Source organism: Vicugna pacos, chromosome 11 (genome assembly GCF_048564905.1).
Source record: "Vicugna pacos chromosome 11, VicPac4, whole genome shotgun sequence".
NCBI lineage: Eukaryota > Metazoa > Chordata > Mammalia > Artiodactyla > Camelidae > Vicugna > Vicugna pacos.
The window spans coordinates 71,359,274-71,377,820 of record NC_132997.1 but is presented as its reverse complement, the minus strand read 5'-3'; the positions used below and the strand labels follow the sequence as shown (position 1 = coordinate 71,377,820).

General features: G+C 39.9%; 1 protein-coding gene across 2 annotated transcripts in view; it reads left to right on the top strand.

The window, feature by feature from the left end:
- Window positions 1–18,547, top strand: part of MYOF (myoferlin) — a 154,246-nt gene that overhangs the window by 64,557 nt on the left and 71,142 nt on the right. The window contains exons 16-22 of one of the 2 annotated variants that reach the window (XM_006211032.4): window positions 275–357; window positions 2,440–2,478; window positions 4,569–4,693; window positions 5,623–5,739; window positions 13,397–13,574; window positions 15,039–15,163; window positions 17,396–17,502. In XM_006211032.4, the coding sequence (XP_006211094.2) occupies window positions 275–357; window positions 2,440–2,478; window positions 4,569–4,693; window positions 5,623–5,739; window positions 13,397–13,574; window positions 15,039–15,163; window positions 17,396–17,502 (774 nt within the window). The remainder of the gene's footprint in view (window positions 1–274; window positions 358–2,439; window positions 2,479–4,568; window positions 4,694–5,622; window positions 5,740–13,396; window positions 13,575–15,038; window positions 15,164–17,395; window positions 17,503–18,547) is intronic. The other variant, XM_006211033.4, reaches the window with a different exon arrangement.

The following is an 18,547-nucleotide window of genomic DNA, read 5'->3' as shown; positions in this document are numbered from 1 at the left end:
TTGGAGGACCATCTGCATCAGAATCAGTTGGGATGTATACTTGTTATAAACGCAGACTCTCTGTTCTTCACTCCTGCTTTTACTGAATCAAAAGCTTGAATAGAAGATGGGGGGTAGTGGTGGTTCTCAAGTGATTATTAGAGAATGATAAAACTTGAGGCCCACTGGACAGGGTGATTTTTGAGGTCTAAGGTCTTTTCCAACTCTGTCTTATTATTGTTGAAATGAAGATCTATCTTTATCAGTGGAGGCCTTAACCTGTTCTTTTACACAGGGACCGTCTTACCAAAAATGATGTTGTTGGAACAACATATCTACACCTCTCTAAAATTGCTGCCTCTGGTGGGGAAGTGGAAGGTGAGTCACACAGCAGAGCTGGAACAAGACAGGATGGAGAACTTTTGGAAAAAGAATGAACTGGGGTAGCCACCTGACAATGAACTTAGTTTCTTAAAAGCCAAATAATAAGCCTAGTGAACCATGTAGTAATGTTTTGATAACGACCAGCCAAACAATGAATTAGTTATTAATAATCAAAGTAACTTTAAGTTTAAAAAATTTAGCTTTCTTGCTCCCATCTGAAAACTCTCTCCCAGTAGCTGTTTTACAAATTTTTGAGTGTCGGTACAGAATGCACCTTGTTCTTTAGGGTGAAATTGACACCAGTTCACCCAAATATAAAATGATATTCCCTTCTCTACTGACTTCCTTGGCAGGAACAAGAAGGTCAGATGGCAATGAACCATGTAATCTCCACACCAAATAATGTGTATTTTGTTTTCATGCATTTTTATGCCAACAGGCATTGATAAGCTTCTTTTTGTTGTTTTTGGTAAACTAATTGGCTATGTCTGGTATTATGTTTCTATGTATATGTCAGAAATTGTAATAGGGAGTTAAGGAGATAAAATTAAGATGGTAAGAGAAAAAAATTAATGTCAACACATTAATATCATCAGTTTATTTTTTGTTACCAAAAAAATTCTCATAATTACCAATAGATTAAACACATTGAGTAAAGTGAGAGAATTTGAGACAAAATTTTGTTTGGGAGAACCTAAGGTTCCTCTCATCCTGATCTTGTTTAAGAGAGGACTTTATAGGTCTTTTTTTTTTAAATATTGTATACCAAGCAATAGATAGAACCTGGAACTAATAGAGGTTTGGTGAAGAAGATAAAGATTTCCTCGCTCAAGAAGCATGAAAAAAAAAGGCAATTAGAAATTCCAGGAAAAATAAAGAGCTGAAACAGGAAGGTATAGGCCAAATTTAAAGTCAAGTATTCCATTGTTTTAAGCAAATGGTAGAAGGTAAGAGATTCCATCTAGACATTGTCTGCCAAGTGGCATAGGGGACCATGCTGCCGGACCTGTACAAAGGAAATGTAATTACAACTCTCCTTTTCTCTGCAGAATACAATATTATATAGTGGTTATAATATAAGCACTATTAATTGTTTTTTAAAATGTGTCATTAAACCTGTAGTCAAAGCTCTAAATAGAAGGTAAATATCATCGCCTCTTACAATGTACAACCATAGAAGACAGAGCTTAGGAGTGAAAACAGGAAGAAGAGAGGCGGGGAAGGGTAGACGCGCTGTTAACCTCTTCTTATCAAGTAGGGGATCCAGATATAAAGGCTAGGTTAAATCATTGGTTAGATAAAGACTAGATTAAATTTATTGGTTAAAGATAACCAAAAGAGTAATTTAAAATCATGCTATAACTATATGGGAGGTAGGGTAAAAAGTACTTAAATTGACTTATCATTAACAGGAAATCATTAAATAATTACCTAAAGATAACTATATAAGAGATAATAGAATGAGCTTTTTTTTTTCCAGTGATACGGTAGTTATGTCCAGAAGAACTAAAAACAAATTGTTACCAGCAGTTTCAGCCCTTGTCTCTGAGGCCTTCTCTCATTGCAGGTCCTACAGACAGTCTAACAGGGTCTCAAAATAGCAGTGAGCAGCTATCCCCCCAAGCCCCCAAAAGACAAATAATGTACTATTAAATAGGCCTTTGCTTACACAACCTTAGACTAAATTAACTTGGATTCTCTGATCTTAATCCCATTTAAGTCAGACATAGGACAAATAAATATTTTATGAAAATCATGAAATGTTGGTAACTTCCCCCGGCCTCCTCTGACGGTGGGAAGCTAGTTCTCAGACGCTTCACTACCCTGGGGCTGATGAGACTGGGTTATTTCACATGTGGTGGTGCTGCCAGTTGTTACAAAGCCTTGAGCTAGTTTGCATTTAACCAGTGACACTCGTGTAAATTACAAAAGTGTCGTGTGATTTGAGTCTGAATTTGGGATTTTTTCTGGTGTTGCTAAACCACTTACCCAGCACTGGATTTGATTAACTTTTTCATGTCTCTTTTATCATGACCGTATTTCTCTTTTTTAACCAACCGTATTTTTACTACATAGATTTCTCATCTTCGGGATCTGGGGCTGCATCATATACAGGTTTATGCTTTGTAATTTTGCTATCTTCTCGATCTTTCTGTTTACTATTACCCAATTAAGAATTTATCAGTTGATGCCTCTATCACCTTTTTTTTTCACATTTTGCTGTCTTAAAAATAGTTTTGCTAGAGTAATAATTTTTGTATCAAGTGTTGTACCGTTGTCCTGCAAAGCTAAGTTTACACAAATGTGCTAACCAGGCTTTGCTACATGCCTCATGTTTTCACCTAGATGCATACCGTCCTGTTTGTAATTACTTGTATAACATCATTGTAAATACTTGTGTAACATTTTTTGTTGTTGTTATGTTTTCCACTTTGTACCTTGAAGGTCTTCATCTTCCAACTATGCAAGAGGTTATGCAGGATCATAACCTGCCCTTGGGTTTGCACAGCACTCACCATTCTTTGCAAGTTTGCTCAATACTCTCACACTTGACCATCCCAACCTTCTTAGGGTAGATGTTATTGTTCCCCTAATAGATGAAGACTCTGTAGTTTGGAGAAATTTGTCTTCTTTCAAATTGAGCATGATAATCCCTGCCTTGCTAATCACCCAAGGTTGTAGTCAGAGGGAAAAGAGATGTTGCATGTCAGAAAGTTTGCAAACTGCAAAAATAAGGTTTTCTCATCTGCCTTTATGTTATTGGCACAATGCCTTTTTCTCATTTGTTTCTAAAATTCAATCTCATTATCTTATAATCAGACTTTATATGAATATGAAGTAGTCTTTAGGTTTGTAATGGACTTGGCAGATCTGATAACACTGCATTCCTTCAACCATTTGTTCAATCAATCAGAGAATATGTATGTGGTGCTATTCCATGATTGAACCAGGAGTAGGTATTTAGAGTCAGAATAAAACATACCTGAATCCTGCCTCATCCACCAAAGGAATTTATAATGTATTCACAGAGATAAGCAACTATTTAAGGTTCAAAAATTAAAATATAAAGTCATGACTTATAGAAGTCCAAAATGCAAAGGAACCTCAGAGAGGTGAAAAAGATTGCAAACTACATGCATATACAGTTTGCTCAACTGTTTACTAATGGGCATTCTGCTCACCTGCTACTCCACATTTACCTTTCTGCCTTAGTTTTAGGAGAAAAAGGCCATAGAGGTCATCTGGTCAACCTGTCATCCGTAGAGGAATGATCTTAACAATATCCTGAAAGACAGGCTGAAATCATGACATTAACATTTCCTCTGTCCCCAAGGCAATCTGTCCTGTTGTTTGACATCCCTAATTCATAGAAAGCTCTTCCTTACATTGAATAAACCAAAGTTGGCCACCTGGTAGCTCCCAACCGTGGTCCTTCCCTTGCTTTTGGAAGCAAGTCCATCCCTCCTCCATATGGGAACCATTCAGATGACTGGAGGCAGCTCTTACATTTCCCCATCTTCACCTGCAACTTCCCTTTGACTCTGCTATTTCCTTACACTGCCTGCAGTGCCCCTCACTGGGGAGTAGTCTTGCTAAGACCAGGTAGCAGAAATATGGAGCATATTGGATGCTCATCAGAGATAGAATGCCATGAATGGAGACTTTGTGTTGCTTATGAGTATCACATGGCCATAACCATAGGCAGGCAGTTGATTGTTACATATAAAAATTTTAAATGGCTTGTATTTTTAACAGCATCTGCCAGATTTATACTAACTACTTGAGACTAAATGACATTTTTGAGGAACAGATAAACTTAATCTGACATGTATCATTTAAATGACTTTCCAAAACAATGTAATCTTTACTCTAATTACCAATGACATATTTACTTCAATGCCAATTATAAACTTGCAAAAAATGTGAAGAACAACTTATTATTTTTTCACTTGAAAAGCATCATCTTTATGTAAGAATAACATAAGTTTACCTGAACTAACCCCCCCAAGTGTTTTTTATTTAATGTTTTATAGCAATAAGATGAGGGAACTGTGGCAAGTCTCACAAATGTCTAGAATTTGCACTAATACGACTAACGCACAAAATGGAGGAAAACGGCCTCACCCAGCTAACTAATAACTAATACTTATTTCAACAGATTGAGTGTTAAAAGCCTAAGATCTAATGATGATGTTATCTCTCAGCAAATACAGGAGAAACAGAGGTGGGCTTTGTTCCAACTTTTGGACCTTGTTATCTGAACCTTTACGGAAGCCCGAGAGAGTACACGGGATTCCCAGACCCCTACGATGAGCTAAACATGGGAAAGGTTAGTTCTTCTATTAGAGTTTGTTATTAATGAGCACTGATTAATGTGGTGCCGCCTTCTAATGGTTATAATTAAGTCTCATATTTAGGGAACCGTCCCTCCCCACTCCCAGAAACCCACCAGGTGACTGATCAAGTGTTAAAGGATGGAAATCTCACGTTCCTCAAGTCTTAGAATGCAAGAACAGGCAAGGGTGACCTAATTTGGCAATTGCAAATGCATAGCATGGCCATTCCTCCAATCCTACACTTAGGGCCAGTCATCAACGTTGGCTGTTTCTGAAAAGCAAATGTACTACCTCAGAATTCTGTTCAACGCCGTGTTCTATGAATTTGCCGAATAACTGGAGGTGACATGCTTGAAATTACCATCCCTGACCTGATCCAACCTCTTCATTTTATAGATGTGGACACGGAGGCCTCGACATGGGAAGTGGTCTTTCTACCACATTAGAAGCCCAAGTAATGTGTATTAGTTAGCTCCCAAAGTGCAAGAAAGGGACTGAGGTAGAGAGCCCTGGGGGTGGGGGTGGGGTCGGGTGGAGGACTGGCTGTGGAGGTGGAAACCACCCCTTCCTCTCCAGAGGATTCTGTTGCCAGCACTGCTGGGTATGGTGGGAGGAGTATCCGCAGTGAATCCTCACATTCGGCCACACCCAGAACATCTTCCTCTTTTATTTCCTGGCTACTCTGACACTTGCCCTGGTTGCCAACATGGCATCCTCCCTATTCCGAGAAGAGGAGAAAAGAAGCCAAATTAACACAGTTTTTTCTTTCTGATACCAAAGACCAGATGAGAGAGTTACCCACTGATTCATTTGGGGAACGAGGAACTTTTAAGTTGTAGCTGGATTGGCCCAACTAGAGCGACAGAGATCTTTGGACTGTCGTTCATGCCTGTAGGAATAACCCTGTGCTGTTGCCTTTCAGGGGGAAGGAGTTGCCTACAGAGGCAGAATCTTGGTTGAATTAAGCACTCTTCTTGAAAAGACACCACCAGATAAAAAGCTTGAGCCCATTTCAAATGATGATCTGCTGGTTGTTGAGGTAAATGTTGGAGTGTGGACAGTTGGTATGGAAACGGTATTTTAGGGGGTTGGTGGTGGGCTGGCAGGTACTGGCCTGCCTGAGCAAGTGGGGCTGAAGGGGGTATCTGGGGACCGAAGGTCAGCTGTGGCAGAGGTGGAGAGAGACCAGAGGCATAGCAAGTGCCTCTCAACACCCCCTTGATCTACCTCCCACAGCCCTGTGTGCGGGATGAGACTTGCTTCATTTTGGGGTGTTAATACCCTATTGAAAACCAGCAAGAGTGGTGATACCCTCCAAACTGAAGGGCCTGTGTTTTAACTGGGCTTGGATGTGTCATGGGGAGGTGGCCACTAGAGACATCCCAAATGGTAAAGGAGCCACCCCTAGTCACTTCCATCTTCAGAAGTAGCTGCCATATCTCAGCTTCCCAGCATGTGAGGGCATGTCTATATTAATGCCCACATTGCAGCAGCTCTGAATCCCCATCATGCCTTGAAGACAGGAAGTCTTCAAGTTCACCTCCCCAACTATTTCTTTTTCTTGTTTTTAATCAGTTCTTTGCCCTCTATGGAGACAACTTGTGCATAACACCCATGACCCATGTGGCAAAGAACCACAGATGCAATTTTTTTCTAGTAAACTCACATGTCAGTATAATTAATTCAAGGCAATAAATATGAAAAGAAGAATATTCTTATCACGAAATGGTTAAATGCTCAGTTTTTTCCTTGTCAGTTAATTAACATCTGCAGTACAGATTTATTAGCATATGTGATGGAGAGCTCAATATTAAATCAATCCTGTCTCTGTTGCTCACAGAATCATTTCCAGAGCATTCTATACCATTATTATGATTGTGGTTATTGGTTTTTTTTTTAATTTTACTGAAGTATAGTCATTTTACAATGTGTTAATTTCTGGAGTTGTTTTTTGATAAATCATGCTGGTTTGTTTATTTTAACTTAAAAAATGGGCATACAGTTGGCATATAGCATTGTGTAAGTTTAAGGTGTACATGATTTGATACAATTGTATATTGCAATGTGATTACCATTGTACTGTAAACTAACACCTCCATTGTGTCACAGAATTATCGTACTTTTGAGATCTGGTCTCTTAGCAACTTTGAAGGATATAATACAGTATCATTGACTATAATTACAATGCTGTACATTAGCAGAACTTAATTTATCTTCTAACTGCAAGTTTGTACCCTTTGACTAACATCTTTTCAATTCCCCCAGTCCCTGGTAACCACCATTCTACTCTCTGCTTCTATGAGTTCAGCTTTTTTAGATTCCACACATATGTGAGATCATACAGTATTTGTCTTTCTCAGTCTAACTTATCTCATTTAGCATAATGCTGTCAAGGTCCATCCATGTTGTTGGAAATAGAGGATTTCCTTCTTTCTCCTGGCAGAATAATATTCCATTGTCTATATATACCACCTCTTCCCGAACTGTTTCTGAGAATCCCAGGTTGATGCTTACATGTTCCAGAAATCTGAATAGTTTGTCGGAGCAGCCCAGCTCACCGATGCCCCTCTGCCTAAGACCTCTCTTTGCTGGGTTCCACCCCTCCACCCTTCCGCCAACAAGCTTCCTCAGGCTGCTGCCCTCTCCTTCACCCTGCATTCCAAGTAGGGGATAGGGCCTTCATTACATCAGAAACCAAACAGCAACTTTAAAAAAGTTTTACTTCCAGGTCAGGGACAAGAGTAGAGAACCCCATGAAATGGGTACCTTGAAGTGGCTGCCAAATATGGCTCAGACCGGCTTTCTGGGTCTGTTACAGTTGGCCTCCTGTCTCCCTCTAGCCTGCCTCCTTGTGGCAGATCTCGGTTCTCCATTTGCCCCAACCTCCAGTACCGCCCTGTACACATCATCACCTTGGAGTCCACATCCAACTGCCACATGTTCCCAAGCAGACCAGGGCTTTCTCCTTCCTTCTGGTAGTGTCATGTCTGCCTGTTATAAGATCTGCCCCTTTCAAGATGACTCAGCAGGAGAATATGCATTGCCTTTAGAGGAAACTCTCCCTTCTCCCCCAGAGCACTGTGGCCTCCTCATTGACTCCTAAGAAGACAATTAATTTTATTAGGAGATTAGAATCCAAAGCAGTATATCCTGGATTCTTCAGTCTTGGCATGTTTGGAGCATCAGTAGTCCAGTTCTTCATGAGCTGCACAGATATCCATCCAGTTCCTCTGTCTTCCCTTTAAAAGGAGAAGGTCAGCTGCACATTCTTCCCGCGGCCTCAGGAAAGAGCACTTACATCACCACAAGAGCAAGTGTAACTTCACTCAAGGGAAGACACATTTCCCCCCCAAACTGGCAAAGATGAAACCATAGTCCTATCTAACATATACACTTAACAGTTTATTTCACCAAACAGAACAGTTGAATTCAGGTTATTTAAGTTGTGAAAGAACTGTGGTAGGGATTTGCTTTATAGTAACGTTTAAGATCTACCCAGGGAATTATCCTAAGCAAAGCAGTGGTCTGCCTGAAATGTGAATTCACATCTCTTCCTAGAATCAGAAGTTGCTTACAGTTTTTAAGTCACAGTTTTTCCAGTTTTTCTACCTTAATGTATCCAATAAAAAAAGTCTTAGGCATATTTTTTGCTGAATCAAGCTCTTAAACAAGTGGATAGAAAGGCCAGGTTATTACAATAACTCATTAGGAGATAACTCTTCAAGAAATGAATCAAGTTCCTCTCCGTCACCCTAGTCTTCATCCCGTCCCCCACCCCTGCTGATATCCAGACAGTAAATAGTACCATCCGGAGCAGCTTGCTCACAGTGTGAACGCACTCTGTTGGGACTTGTGATGCCTGGAAACCCCAGTTATTGTCTTAGAGCTCAGACCCTCCAGGGTGAGAGGCGGGTCCTCTCGGGGCTTCTGCAGGTGACTGCGAGTTCTGCACAGGAAAATCTAGAACGACCTTATGGAATCCTGGCCATGTGGAGGTGGCAGGGCAGAGCCAGGCCAGCCAGAGGCAGTGTCCACGCCTCCCCGCATGCCTCCCCTGCATACTTTCTTCTCTTCAGTAACAGGTGGCTTCGGCTTAAGTACTATCATTTTTTCTAGGCCCTGACTTAGTCCCCAAATATGTTTCATATTTTTTTAATTTGAAAATATTGGGGGGAGAAGTAGGTAATTAGGTTTGTTTGTTTATGGAGGTACTGGGGATTGAACCCAGGACCTCACGCATGCTAAGCTGCTAAGCAGGCACTCTGCCACTGAGCTATACCCTCCCCCTGTGTTTCATAGTTTTGCTCCTTCCCTTCCCTGATATCATCCTAGGTGGTTCACAAAGAAGAAGTTATGCTGTATATATAAGTCTGACTAATACAAATAACTTCCTACTTTGTCATTTGCATGCAGCAATTTAAACCAAACCTAGAATTTCCACAGCACTTCGAAACCATGGATGGTTCAGGGGGGCTTGGTTTGTGGGTAGTTAAGGGGACTCCTGACAAGTGACAAAAGTCCCCCAAGCCCCTCTCTACCAAAGTGACTGTGGACTAAGATAGGGAAGTTTTAAAATTTGAGATGCCCAGGCAGAACCTGTGGAAGATGGGGTCCAGATATTAAGAAAAACTCTTCAGGAGATTCAATGTGCAGCTAAGATTGCAAACCAATGTTTTAGATACTCTCAAAAAAAGATGGAGAGTCAGAGGGGTTTCCGATGAAATCCTGTTGGAGGTTTTAATTGTCCCGTGTCAAAAATTCTTTAACCAAAATGGAGATTTTGTAATAGTGGGAGGTCCTGGCATTCTTTAAGACAGCAAACTACAGTCACTGTCAGATGTTCTTAAAACGGTCCTCAAGAAGTTAAAAATAGAATTGTCATATGATCCAGCAACCCCCTGCTGGGGATATACCCCTAAATAATTGAAAGCAGGGACTCAGAAGGATATTTGCACACCCGTGTTCATAGAGGCATTACTCACAATAGCGAAAAGGTGGAAGCAACCATGAATCCATTGATAGATGAATGAATAAAGAAAATGTGGTATATATACCCACACCCTTAAATTAATTAAACAGGGAGGCCATTAGACAGAGGTGACTCTAATGTTTGGGAGCCTATGTAAGCACACCAAAACCTAGGCCTGGAAATGCCTCAAGATGAAGAAATCAAAACCGAAAGACAGATCATAGATAGCCAATTAGGTTTTCCCAAATAATGGAACCACTTAAGCTGTAGCCAATCAGATAATCTCCTTGCCTGCCTTCTCTCTCTGCTCCACAAGTCTTTTCCTTAGCTTCTGTCCTGGGAGTGCTGCTAGCCACTTGTGTTTTGTTGATGCTCAGTTCCAATAGATGTTTGCTCCAATAAACACTTCTTAAATTTTTTTAATTAAAATTTTAATTTTTGTATTAAAAATTTTAATACAAAATAAATACAAATTAAAATTTTTTTTAATACAAAAATTAAAATTTTAAATATGCCTCAGTTTCTCTTTCAAACAGTACAACGCAGTATTATTCAGCCTTAAAAAGGGAGGGAATTCTGATACATGCTACAACACGGCTTAACCTTGAGGACGTTATGCTAAGTGAAATAAGCCAGTCACGAAAGGACGAATATTGTTTGAGCTCATTTATATGAGGTACCTCAGAGTCATCAAACTCAGAGACAGAAAGTAGCAGGGAATGGGAAGTTAGTGTTACTGGGTATAGAGTTTCAGTTTTCTAAGATGAAAACAGTTCTGTGGATGGATGGTGGAGATAGTAGCACAGCAATATAATCTACTTCATGACATGAACTGTACATTTAAAAATTGTTAAGATGGTGAATTACATTATGTGTGTTTTACCACAGTTAAAAAAAAAGTTTTAAAAATAGTTGTTTGAGTACTTCCGTAAATGAATGTCCACGTTCTTGCATCATTTAAGGCAGAAGACCCACCCATGATTGTGATTCACTTTACAGAATGAAGGTCATGGTCATGGTATGGATGAATAAAAAAGGAAAGGAAAATCAGTTCTAAGTATTTTTCAGGGATCAAGTAATTTTTACTAGCTTTTTAGAAGTCAAAGATGTCACTATTTTGCTACTTAGATGGTGGTACACAAATTGGTAGCAACAGGAAAAAAACAAATACAACAACAAAAAAGTCATCATATGCCAAAGATGGATAGCTCTGTGACCTCCACATCTCAAACTGCAGGACTACAGAGCTGAGAGTTCCTTCTCTAGGGGGTTTCAAACGAAACTTGCTATGGTGAGAAACTTGTCAAGCAATTTGAAAATTACCATTCGTGGGTCTCACAAGTTTGTCAGTGGAGCACATAGTTACACTATAGTAACTCAGATGTTCTCACCGCCAAGCTGAGCAAGTGTATACAGAGACTGGGTACCACAGGGATCAGGAACAGACTCTAGAGGTGGACAACGTTAAATGGCAGAATGTCCATGACATAATGAGGCACAGCAACTTAGACCATCGCATGGCTCTGTTTGCCTGAAAAAGACAAAGTGCCTGAAGACCAGTGCGAATGTGATCCACAGAGAAGGATTTAGGCCAAGATATGGATTCAAAAGGCTTTATGTGCCCAAATGGAGAAAGTCCTGATGGGCTCATGGTCATTTCGTGTGAGGCTGATAGACACTCACCATGGTCTTTGTTGGCCCTGTGTTCAACTCCCTCGCAGACACATACACTCATTAAGCCATTAGAAAAACAAAGAACAAACAAACGAAATAACAAATGATGACAGGGATGTGAAGAAAAGGGAACCCTCATGCACTGTTGGTAGAAATGTATATTGGTATAACTGCTATGGAAAATAGTATAAATGTTCCACAAAAAATTAAACGCTGAACTACCATGTGGTCTAGCAGATCCACTTCTGAGTACAGGGATACCTAGAAGATATTGCAGGTTTGGTTCCAGACAACCACAATAAAGCAACTACTGCAACAAAGCAAGTCACATGAATTTTTTGGTTTCCCAGTGCATGTAAAATTTATGTTTACGTTATACTGTAGTTTATTAAGTAAATAGACTAATAGCATTATGTCTGAAAAAAACAAGTTACACACCTTAATTTAAAAATGCTTTATTGCTAAGAAATGCTAACCATTATCTAAGCCTTCAGCAAATTGTAGTAGTAACAAGAAAGATCACTGATCACAGATCACCACAACAAATGTAATAATGAAAAAGTGAAATATTGTGAGAATTATCAAACTGCAGCACAGAGATACCAAGTGAGCAAATGCTGTTGAAAATGGTGCTAAAAGATTTATTTGCTAGAGGCAGGGTTGCCATGAACCTTTAATTTGTTAAAAACACAATAAAGAAAAGCACAGTAAAATGAGATATACCTGTATTTATCTGAAGAAAACAAAAACACTAACTAAAAAAGAAAATGCATCCCAATATTCGTAGCATTGTTTACAGTGGCCAAAATATGGAAGCAACGTAAGTATCAATCTATCCACTGACAGATGAATGGATAAAAAAGATGTGGTATATATTGATATATATATATATATATATATATATATATATATATATATATATACACACAGTGGAATATTACTCAACCATGAAAAGGAATAAAATCTTGCCACTTGCAACAATGTGGACAGATTTAGAGAGTATTATGCTGAGTGAAATAAGAAAGAGAAAGACGGATACCATATTATTTCACTTGTATGTGGAATCTAAAAAAATAAAACAAATGAACAAACATAACAAAACAGAAAGAGACTAATAGATACAGAGAACAAACTGGTAGTTGCCAGAGGGTGAGGGCATGGGGGCATAGGTGAAAAGGTAAATGAGATTAAGAGGTACAAATTTCCAGTTACAAAATAAGTAAGTCACAGGGATGTGATGTACAGCATAGGGACTTAGTCAATAATTATTCTAATAACTTTGTATGGTAACAGATGGTAACTAGACTTAAGGTTGATCATTTTCTAATGTATAAAAATATCAAATCGTTACTTTGTACACCTGAAACTAATATAATAATTTAATTATACTTCAATAAAAATAAAAATTTAAAGTACAGAATAAACTTTAAAAAGAAACCATGTTTGATTACTATTTCAGAAAAATAAGTACCTAATCTCATTCATTTTAAAATCTGACAGTCTTTATTTTTGTTTGTGATTAGAAAATTACTACTTAAACGATTCAAACTATTAAAAATGTATAGTTTAGAGAGTAAAGTTAGCCATGATCCCTCTACCTTCCCCAATATAACTACTGTTAATGATTTGATTTATATTCTTCCAGACTTTCTTCATGCATATGCCAATATTAAAATGTATATTTGATGGGTTCACTTAAAAATATACCTTTTATCCATGTTTGTACTTACGGGTCTACCTAAGTCTTTTAATGAACTTTCATTTCATTATATGGACATAACGTAATTTGCTTGACCAGTGGCCTATTGACAGATAGTTGCATTGTTTTCATTTTTTTCCTCTCTTTTCCAATCAACTCTGCAGTGAGCATCCTGGTACTTCTTTCTTTGCCCACTTGTATGTGTACAAGGGGAACTGTTTGATTCAGATCATTCTCTGCTGGCATTTAATTCAGCACTAATTATTGGGTTTAGAATTACATCTGCTAGAAATCCACATGTAAATAAGAGCTAAAGAAGTTTCACTGAACCCTGTGTCTCCCCATACTTTGTAGAAATACCAGCGAAGGCGGAAGTACAGCCTGTCTGCCGTGTTCCATTCAGCCACCATGTTGCAAGATGTTGGCGAGGCCATTCAGTTTGAAGTCAGCATTGGGAACTATGGCAACAAATTTGACACGACCTGTAAGCCTCTGGCATCAACCACTCAGTACAGCCGTGCTATATTTGATGGTAAGTCTGCCACGGGCCATTCTCTCCTGTACACATTTACACCAGGTGCATCACAGGATGAGAAGCATGCAGTGGATTCTCCCTCCAGCACCCATTATCCCCAGCATACGCTTAGTGGGAAGGAAAAGGTTGAATGGGGAAAAGAGGTGGCTGGAGTAGAGGTACCTTCGAGAAGGGTCAGGCTCTTTGCCAGGGGCTGAACCCCAAAGTCCCCTCCCATGCCCAACATTAACTGCCCTGGTCTTTTTTCTTTTAATGGAGGTAAAGGGGATTGAACCCAGGACCTCATGCATACTAAGCACGTGCTCTACCACTGAGCTGTACCCACCCTTCAACGCTGGCTCTGTTTTATAAAGTCACAAGATGCTGACTTGCTCAATACTGGGCTTCCCCTGAAACAGCTCCTGCCCCTGCCCACTTCTGCCCCCAAATCATTCTCAGAATGTGTAGTTGAAGTGGTTGGGACTCTAGCTCAGGCCCTGGAAAATCAAGCTTCTGGTCTTCACTGCATTACTCCCCAGGACTCTGATCTTAGCCACATCACTTAATTCTAACCTTCAGTTCCTTCATCTTCTCCAGAGTTGCCATGGGGATTAAATAGCTGCATTTGAACAAATGTGGATGAGAAATAGTCCACCTTTTAAGGAGCTTACATTCTAGTGTATAAAATAAATCATAATAGAAGGCAGAAGATGAGAACGCCCTAATAAAGATGTCAACAAATGGTTTGAGAGTATACGAAAGGGAGAGAGGAATCCTGATCAACTGTCCCAACAGTGTTGCCATAGTTTTTGCTAATTTTTGTGCAAGTAGTGTTAAAATATAAAGTGTGCTGGAAAATGTTGGCTAATGATTCTTAATCACTACAACGCTCTAAGTAATACCAAACCCTATTTACCCAGTTAAGGCTTTTAAAAAACAGAAAATTCTTTTTTCTTGCCCCACTTCCGCCAAAGAAATATTTATTTAGAATAACAGTTTTCAGGGACAAAGACGTATAGTCTAATCTCCTTTGTTCTCTGTATTTTCTGCTGCCATGTTATTTTTTTTTAGTTAAAAAAATTTTTTTTACTTATTATTTTCTCAGTGGAGGTACTGGGCATTGAACCCAGGACCTCATGCATGCTAAGCATGTGCTGTACCACTGAGCTATGCTCAGCATGCACCCCACCCTCTGCTGCTGTGTTATGTAATCATCAGTGATGTTCAGATGCATGATCCTGAATCACCAAAAGATCCTGAGATTATCAAACTAGGTTTACTGGGTTCTTGTAGAGAGATTTTTAAAACAGGCTGAATGAATAATAACTTTCTATTTATCTCTCAGTTGCTTAATTGAATAAAATTGAAGAACCAGACCACCCCCAAACCATTCCCTAAGCCTGTGATTAATCAGCAGTCCACTTTGCACATCTCCTTAATAAAAGTGTCCAGTGTTCACTGACCCTCCATGTTCTACACCAGGGAACTACTATTACTACTTGCCTTGGGCCCACACAAAGCCAGTCGTTACACTGACTTCATACTGGGAGGATATTAGTCATCGCCTGGATGCGGTGAACACTCTCCTTGTCATGGCAGAACGGCTGGTAAGTTTATCTTTTCCACATTTCCTTTTCACCAAATAATGAATTATGTATTAGCTAGAATGGAGGTGAGGCCACTTGGTATACCACAAGACCTCAGAATGAAATAGTAAGCAGGATGAAAGCTACTTCTTTATGAACAGTTGAGGTAGGTAATCCAAGGCCGGTAAGGAGTTTCCATGGCACTGGGGACCCAGGTTCTTTCCCTCTTGTTGCTCTCCCGTCACTAAGGCATTGTCATTGTCTGCGTGGGAGAGGCAGCTCACCACTTGACTCACCCTTCGGCCTTAAGGAAGGAAAAGAGGAGGAGAAGATGACACAGGCCTTTCCCTTCAGGGGAAGACCCAGAAGTCACACACTAGATTTCTACTCATTTTGTACTGGCCAGAACCCAGTCAGACAACTACATCTTACTACAGGGGAGTTGGGAAATGCAGTCTTATGCCTGGGTAGGCGTATGTCCAGGTATCAGTTCTCTCACAGTGAAAAAGAAAGGATGGGTATTAAAGGAGGGGGACAATTCATAGTTTATGCCACAATTTGTATGTGGAGTGTGGTGTGGAAAATGGTTCATTCCGATAGAAATGTGCAACCCTTAGAGCTTTGCTGTTAAAGCAGTAAAAATCTCTACTGTGGGAAGAAGTGGGCTTAGAAGAACGAGAGCCTAACCATTTCCACTCTTGCAGAAGACTAGAGGAATCTTCTTGTTTGGAGGTTGGGGGGTTCCCTCTGGTAGGAACTTGCACAGATGTGGTATCTGTGATTATCCATCTAGCTGACATTGCTGATGAGAAGGAAAACATGGTTGGGATATTTCTAATTAAGTCAAAGAAAGTAAGTTATTTATAGCAGGTACTGATAAAATCCATCTGCTGTTAGTGTTTTGATTTCAGATTATATTAGTATTAATTTTTTCTAAGACCCATCCTCTGTCAGGGCTGGACCAGGACATGTGTGATTCCTGGAATATACTTGATCTAAGACTCCATGGCAAAACCTAAAAATACTATTTTATGTTATAAAGACAATACTGGAGGAGGATTGTACATTTCACTTAGGCATAATTGTCCACATAATAAAGCTACAACTGATACGTAGTGTGGTTGTAGTGTTAATTTCCAATCCCCCATATCAAGGGGTTTGGTGGAGAATCAGTCACATGTCTGTTCTAATTCTATTTGGGGGTATTTTTCAGCTTTTTCATCCTCCTTCTTATCAGCTCTCTCCATTGACCAGGCTGCTCTAATTCCATGTGAGTCTGGACAGGGTGATGGCTTTCCAGGATCAGGATTTTTTTATAATCATGATGGGCTCTCCTTTAGTCTCTCTGTTGGCAGATGCTCAAAGTGACACAGTAATATGTTCTGGGCTTATCTTGTACTTTCTGTGCTCCAACCCTGGAATCACCTTTTCCCCAAGGAGCCCTGGTTCCCTTCAGTGGGAATGGAGCGTAAAGAACAAGATCCGGGTATTAGAGTGCTCCCTACTACTGGGATGTCATTGCTTCTAGGCCTTCTTGGCAGACAAATGTGCACAAATTTGCACATGTACATACACATGTATATACATGTCTATATCTGTCTGTATACTAAATGCAGTGCGTTTGTAAGGATAACTCCAGTTCCCTCCCAGTGTCACAGGGTTTATTCTAATCTTCCCTTTTTCTATATTTACAACTCACTTCTCCAACAGTAAGAATCTGGCTTCCATTATCCTCAATATATTTACTCATTTGTTCAACCCTAAAATCCAGAGATAGAGTACTGCAAAAAACAAGCCAAATTAGTGTGATACATTTAGGGTTCTTTCCTCCAAACTGAGGGAATATAGTAAAAACAGTGTGCTCAAAAGCACTTGGGTTAGTTCAGTGTAGTTATGTTATTCATCTAATGTGTAGTTAGGTTCATTTGTTTCTGTTTTATAGTCCATTTTAAGGTTCCTTCCACCATCCTTGGTAGTTCTTTTATTGCCTTTTTGAATACATAAAATATTTACATGGTTTCAAAGGTCAAAGCTGTATGAAGAGGTTAGGTTGTCTTATTACTTATATCAGTGTTGATTGCACTTTGAAGAAAAATTGTGCTAAGCTGTGGTGAGCATTATTAAATGCAAAGAAAAAAACACTTTTTTCTGTTAAGTCTTTTTGTGTATTTTTTTTCTTGAAAATACAAGTTAAACCTTTACCGGGTATAATGCACAATTACCAATTATTTCCTCCCTTTCCAAATTCTTCAGCAATCAAACATAGAGGCTCTAAAATCAGGGATACAAGGTAAAATTCCCGCAAGCCAGCTGGCAGAAATGTGGCAGAAGCTGATTGATCAAGTTATAGAAGACACCAGGTATGATGCTCTTGTTCGTCCCTCAGAATTCCCAACCACACTCCCCGTCCTCAAACTATTAATACTAGAAGAGCCTTTAGAATTTTCTAGCATTTGCCTGAAAAATGAATTTGATTTAGTCAGGCTTCTCAAAAGGCTGTCCCTGGGGAAAATCTCTGAATCACCAGCAGGAAAAGCTCCACTTTCCGATTTAGTGCCAATTCTAAAGCCGCCAGGGAGGCTGCGGCCCTACTCCAGGAAGCACGTCCTGTGCAGCCTCAGGCAAGGGAAGGTTAGGGAGGGAGTGGGTCCGTGCCTCTGCCTTCTAGCAGTCCTTATATGCCCACTGCCCTGAGGAAGGAGACTCCTGCCTCCCACAGAGCCAGAATCTGGGGGTGGAGCATCGAGTTCACCATGCAGAACAGCGTTCCTAACTCATAAACACACTTTTTAGAAACAACCGTTTTCTTTGCTCTTTTGCTGGATGCCTAACGAGCACTCTGGCCAAGCCTCCCTTCGATGAAGCCAGAAGATTCGACCCAAGCCAGAGAACCTTTCAGAACTGACTTGGGGGAACTTCTCAGATCTCAGAGTATTTGGAAATCAAAGGGGGAAGTGATAGTTCCAAACTCATTTAAAATATTGGCTCATAAAGCAGAGGACAGGGAAGTTCTAAAAGAAAAGCATGTTGAATACTTGTTACCAGCATCAAGAACCAGGGATGTTTTTTTTTGTCCCCTCTGGGCTAATGGCCTAAGTCTCCCAGTCTTCTTGTGCCTTCCAGTGGTTTAGTTAGGTAACTGACATGTAGCTGAGATCAAAGTTCTGCTGGCTCTTATTTAAATTCCGAGAATTTATATCTGGGTCTCCTTATTTTATATTTGAGAAAGTAGAGGCCCGAGGAGGTGAATGACCCATCTGAGGCCCAGAGCCGGGTTTATGAGCGTAACTTCTCTTCCTGCTACACGCTTCCCACAGTCAGCATCTGTTTATCCAAGGCCTTATGTGTGACTTTTGAGCTAGCAGTTTCCATGTATATTTTTGCCTCAAAAAATAATTTCAGGGA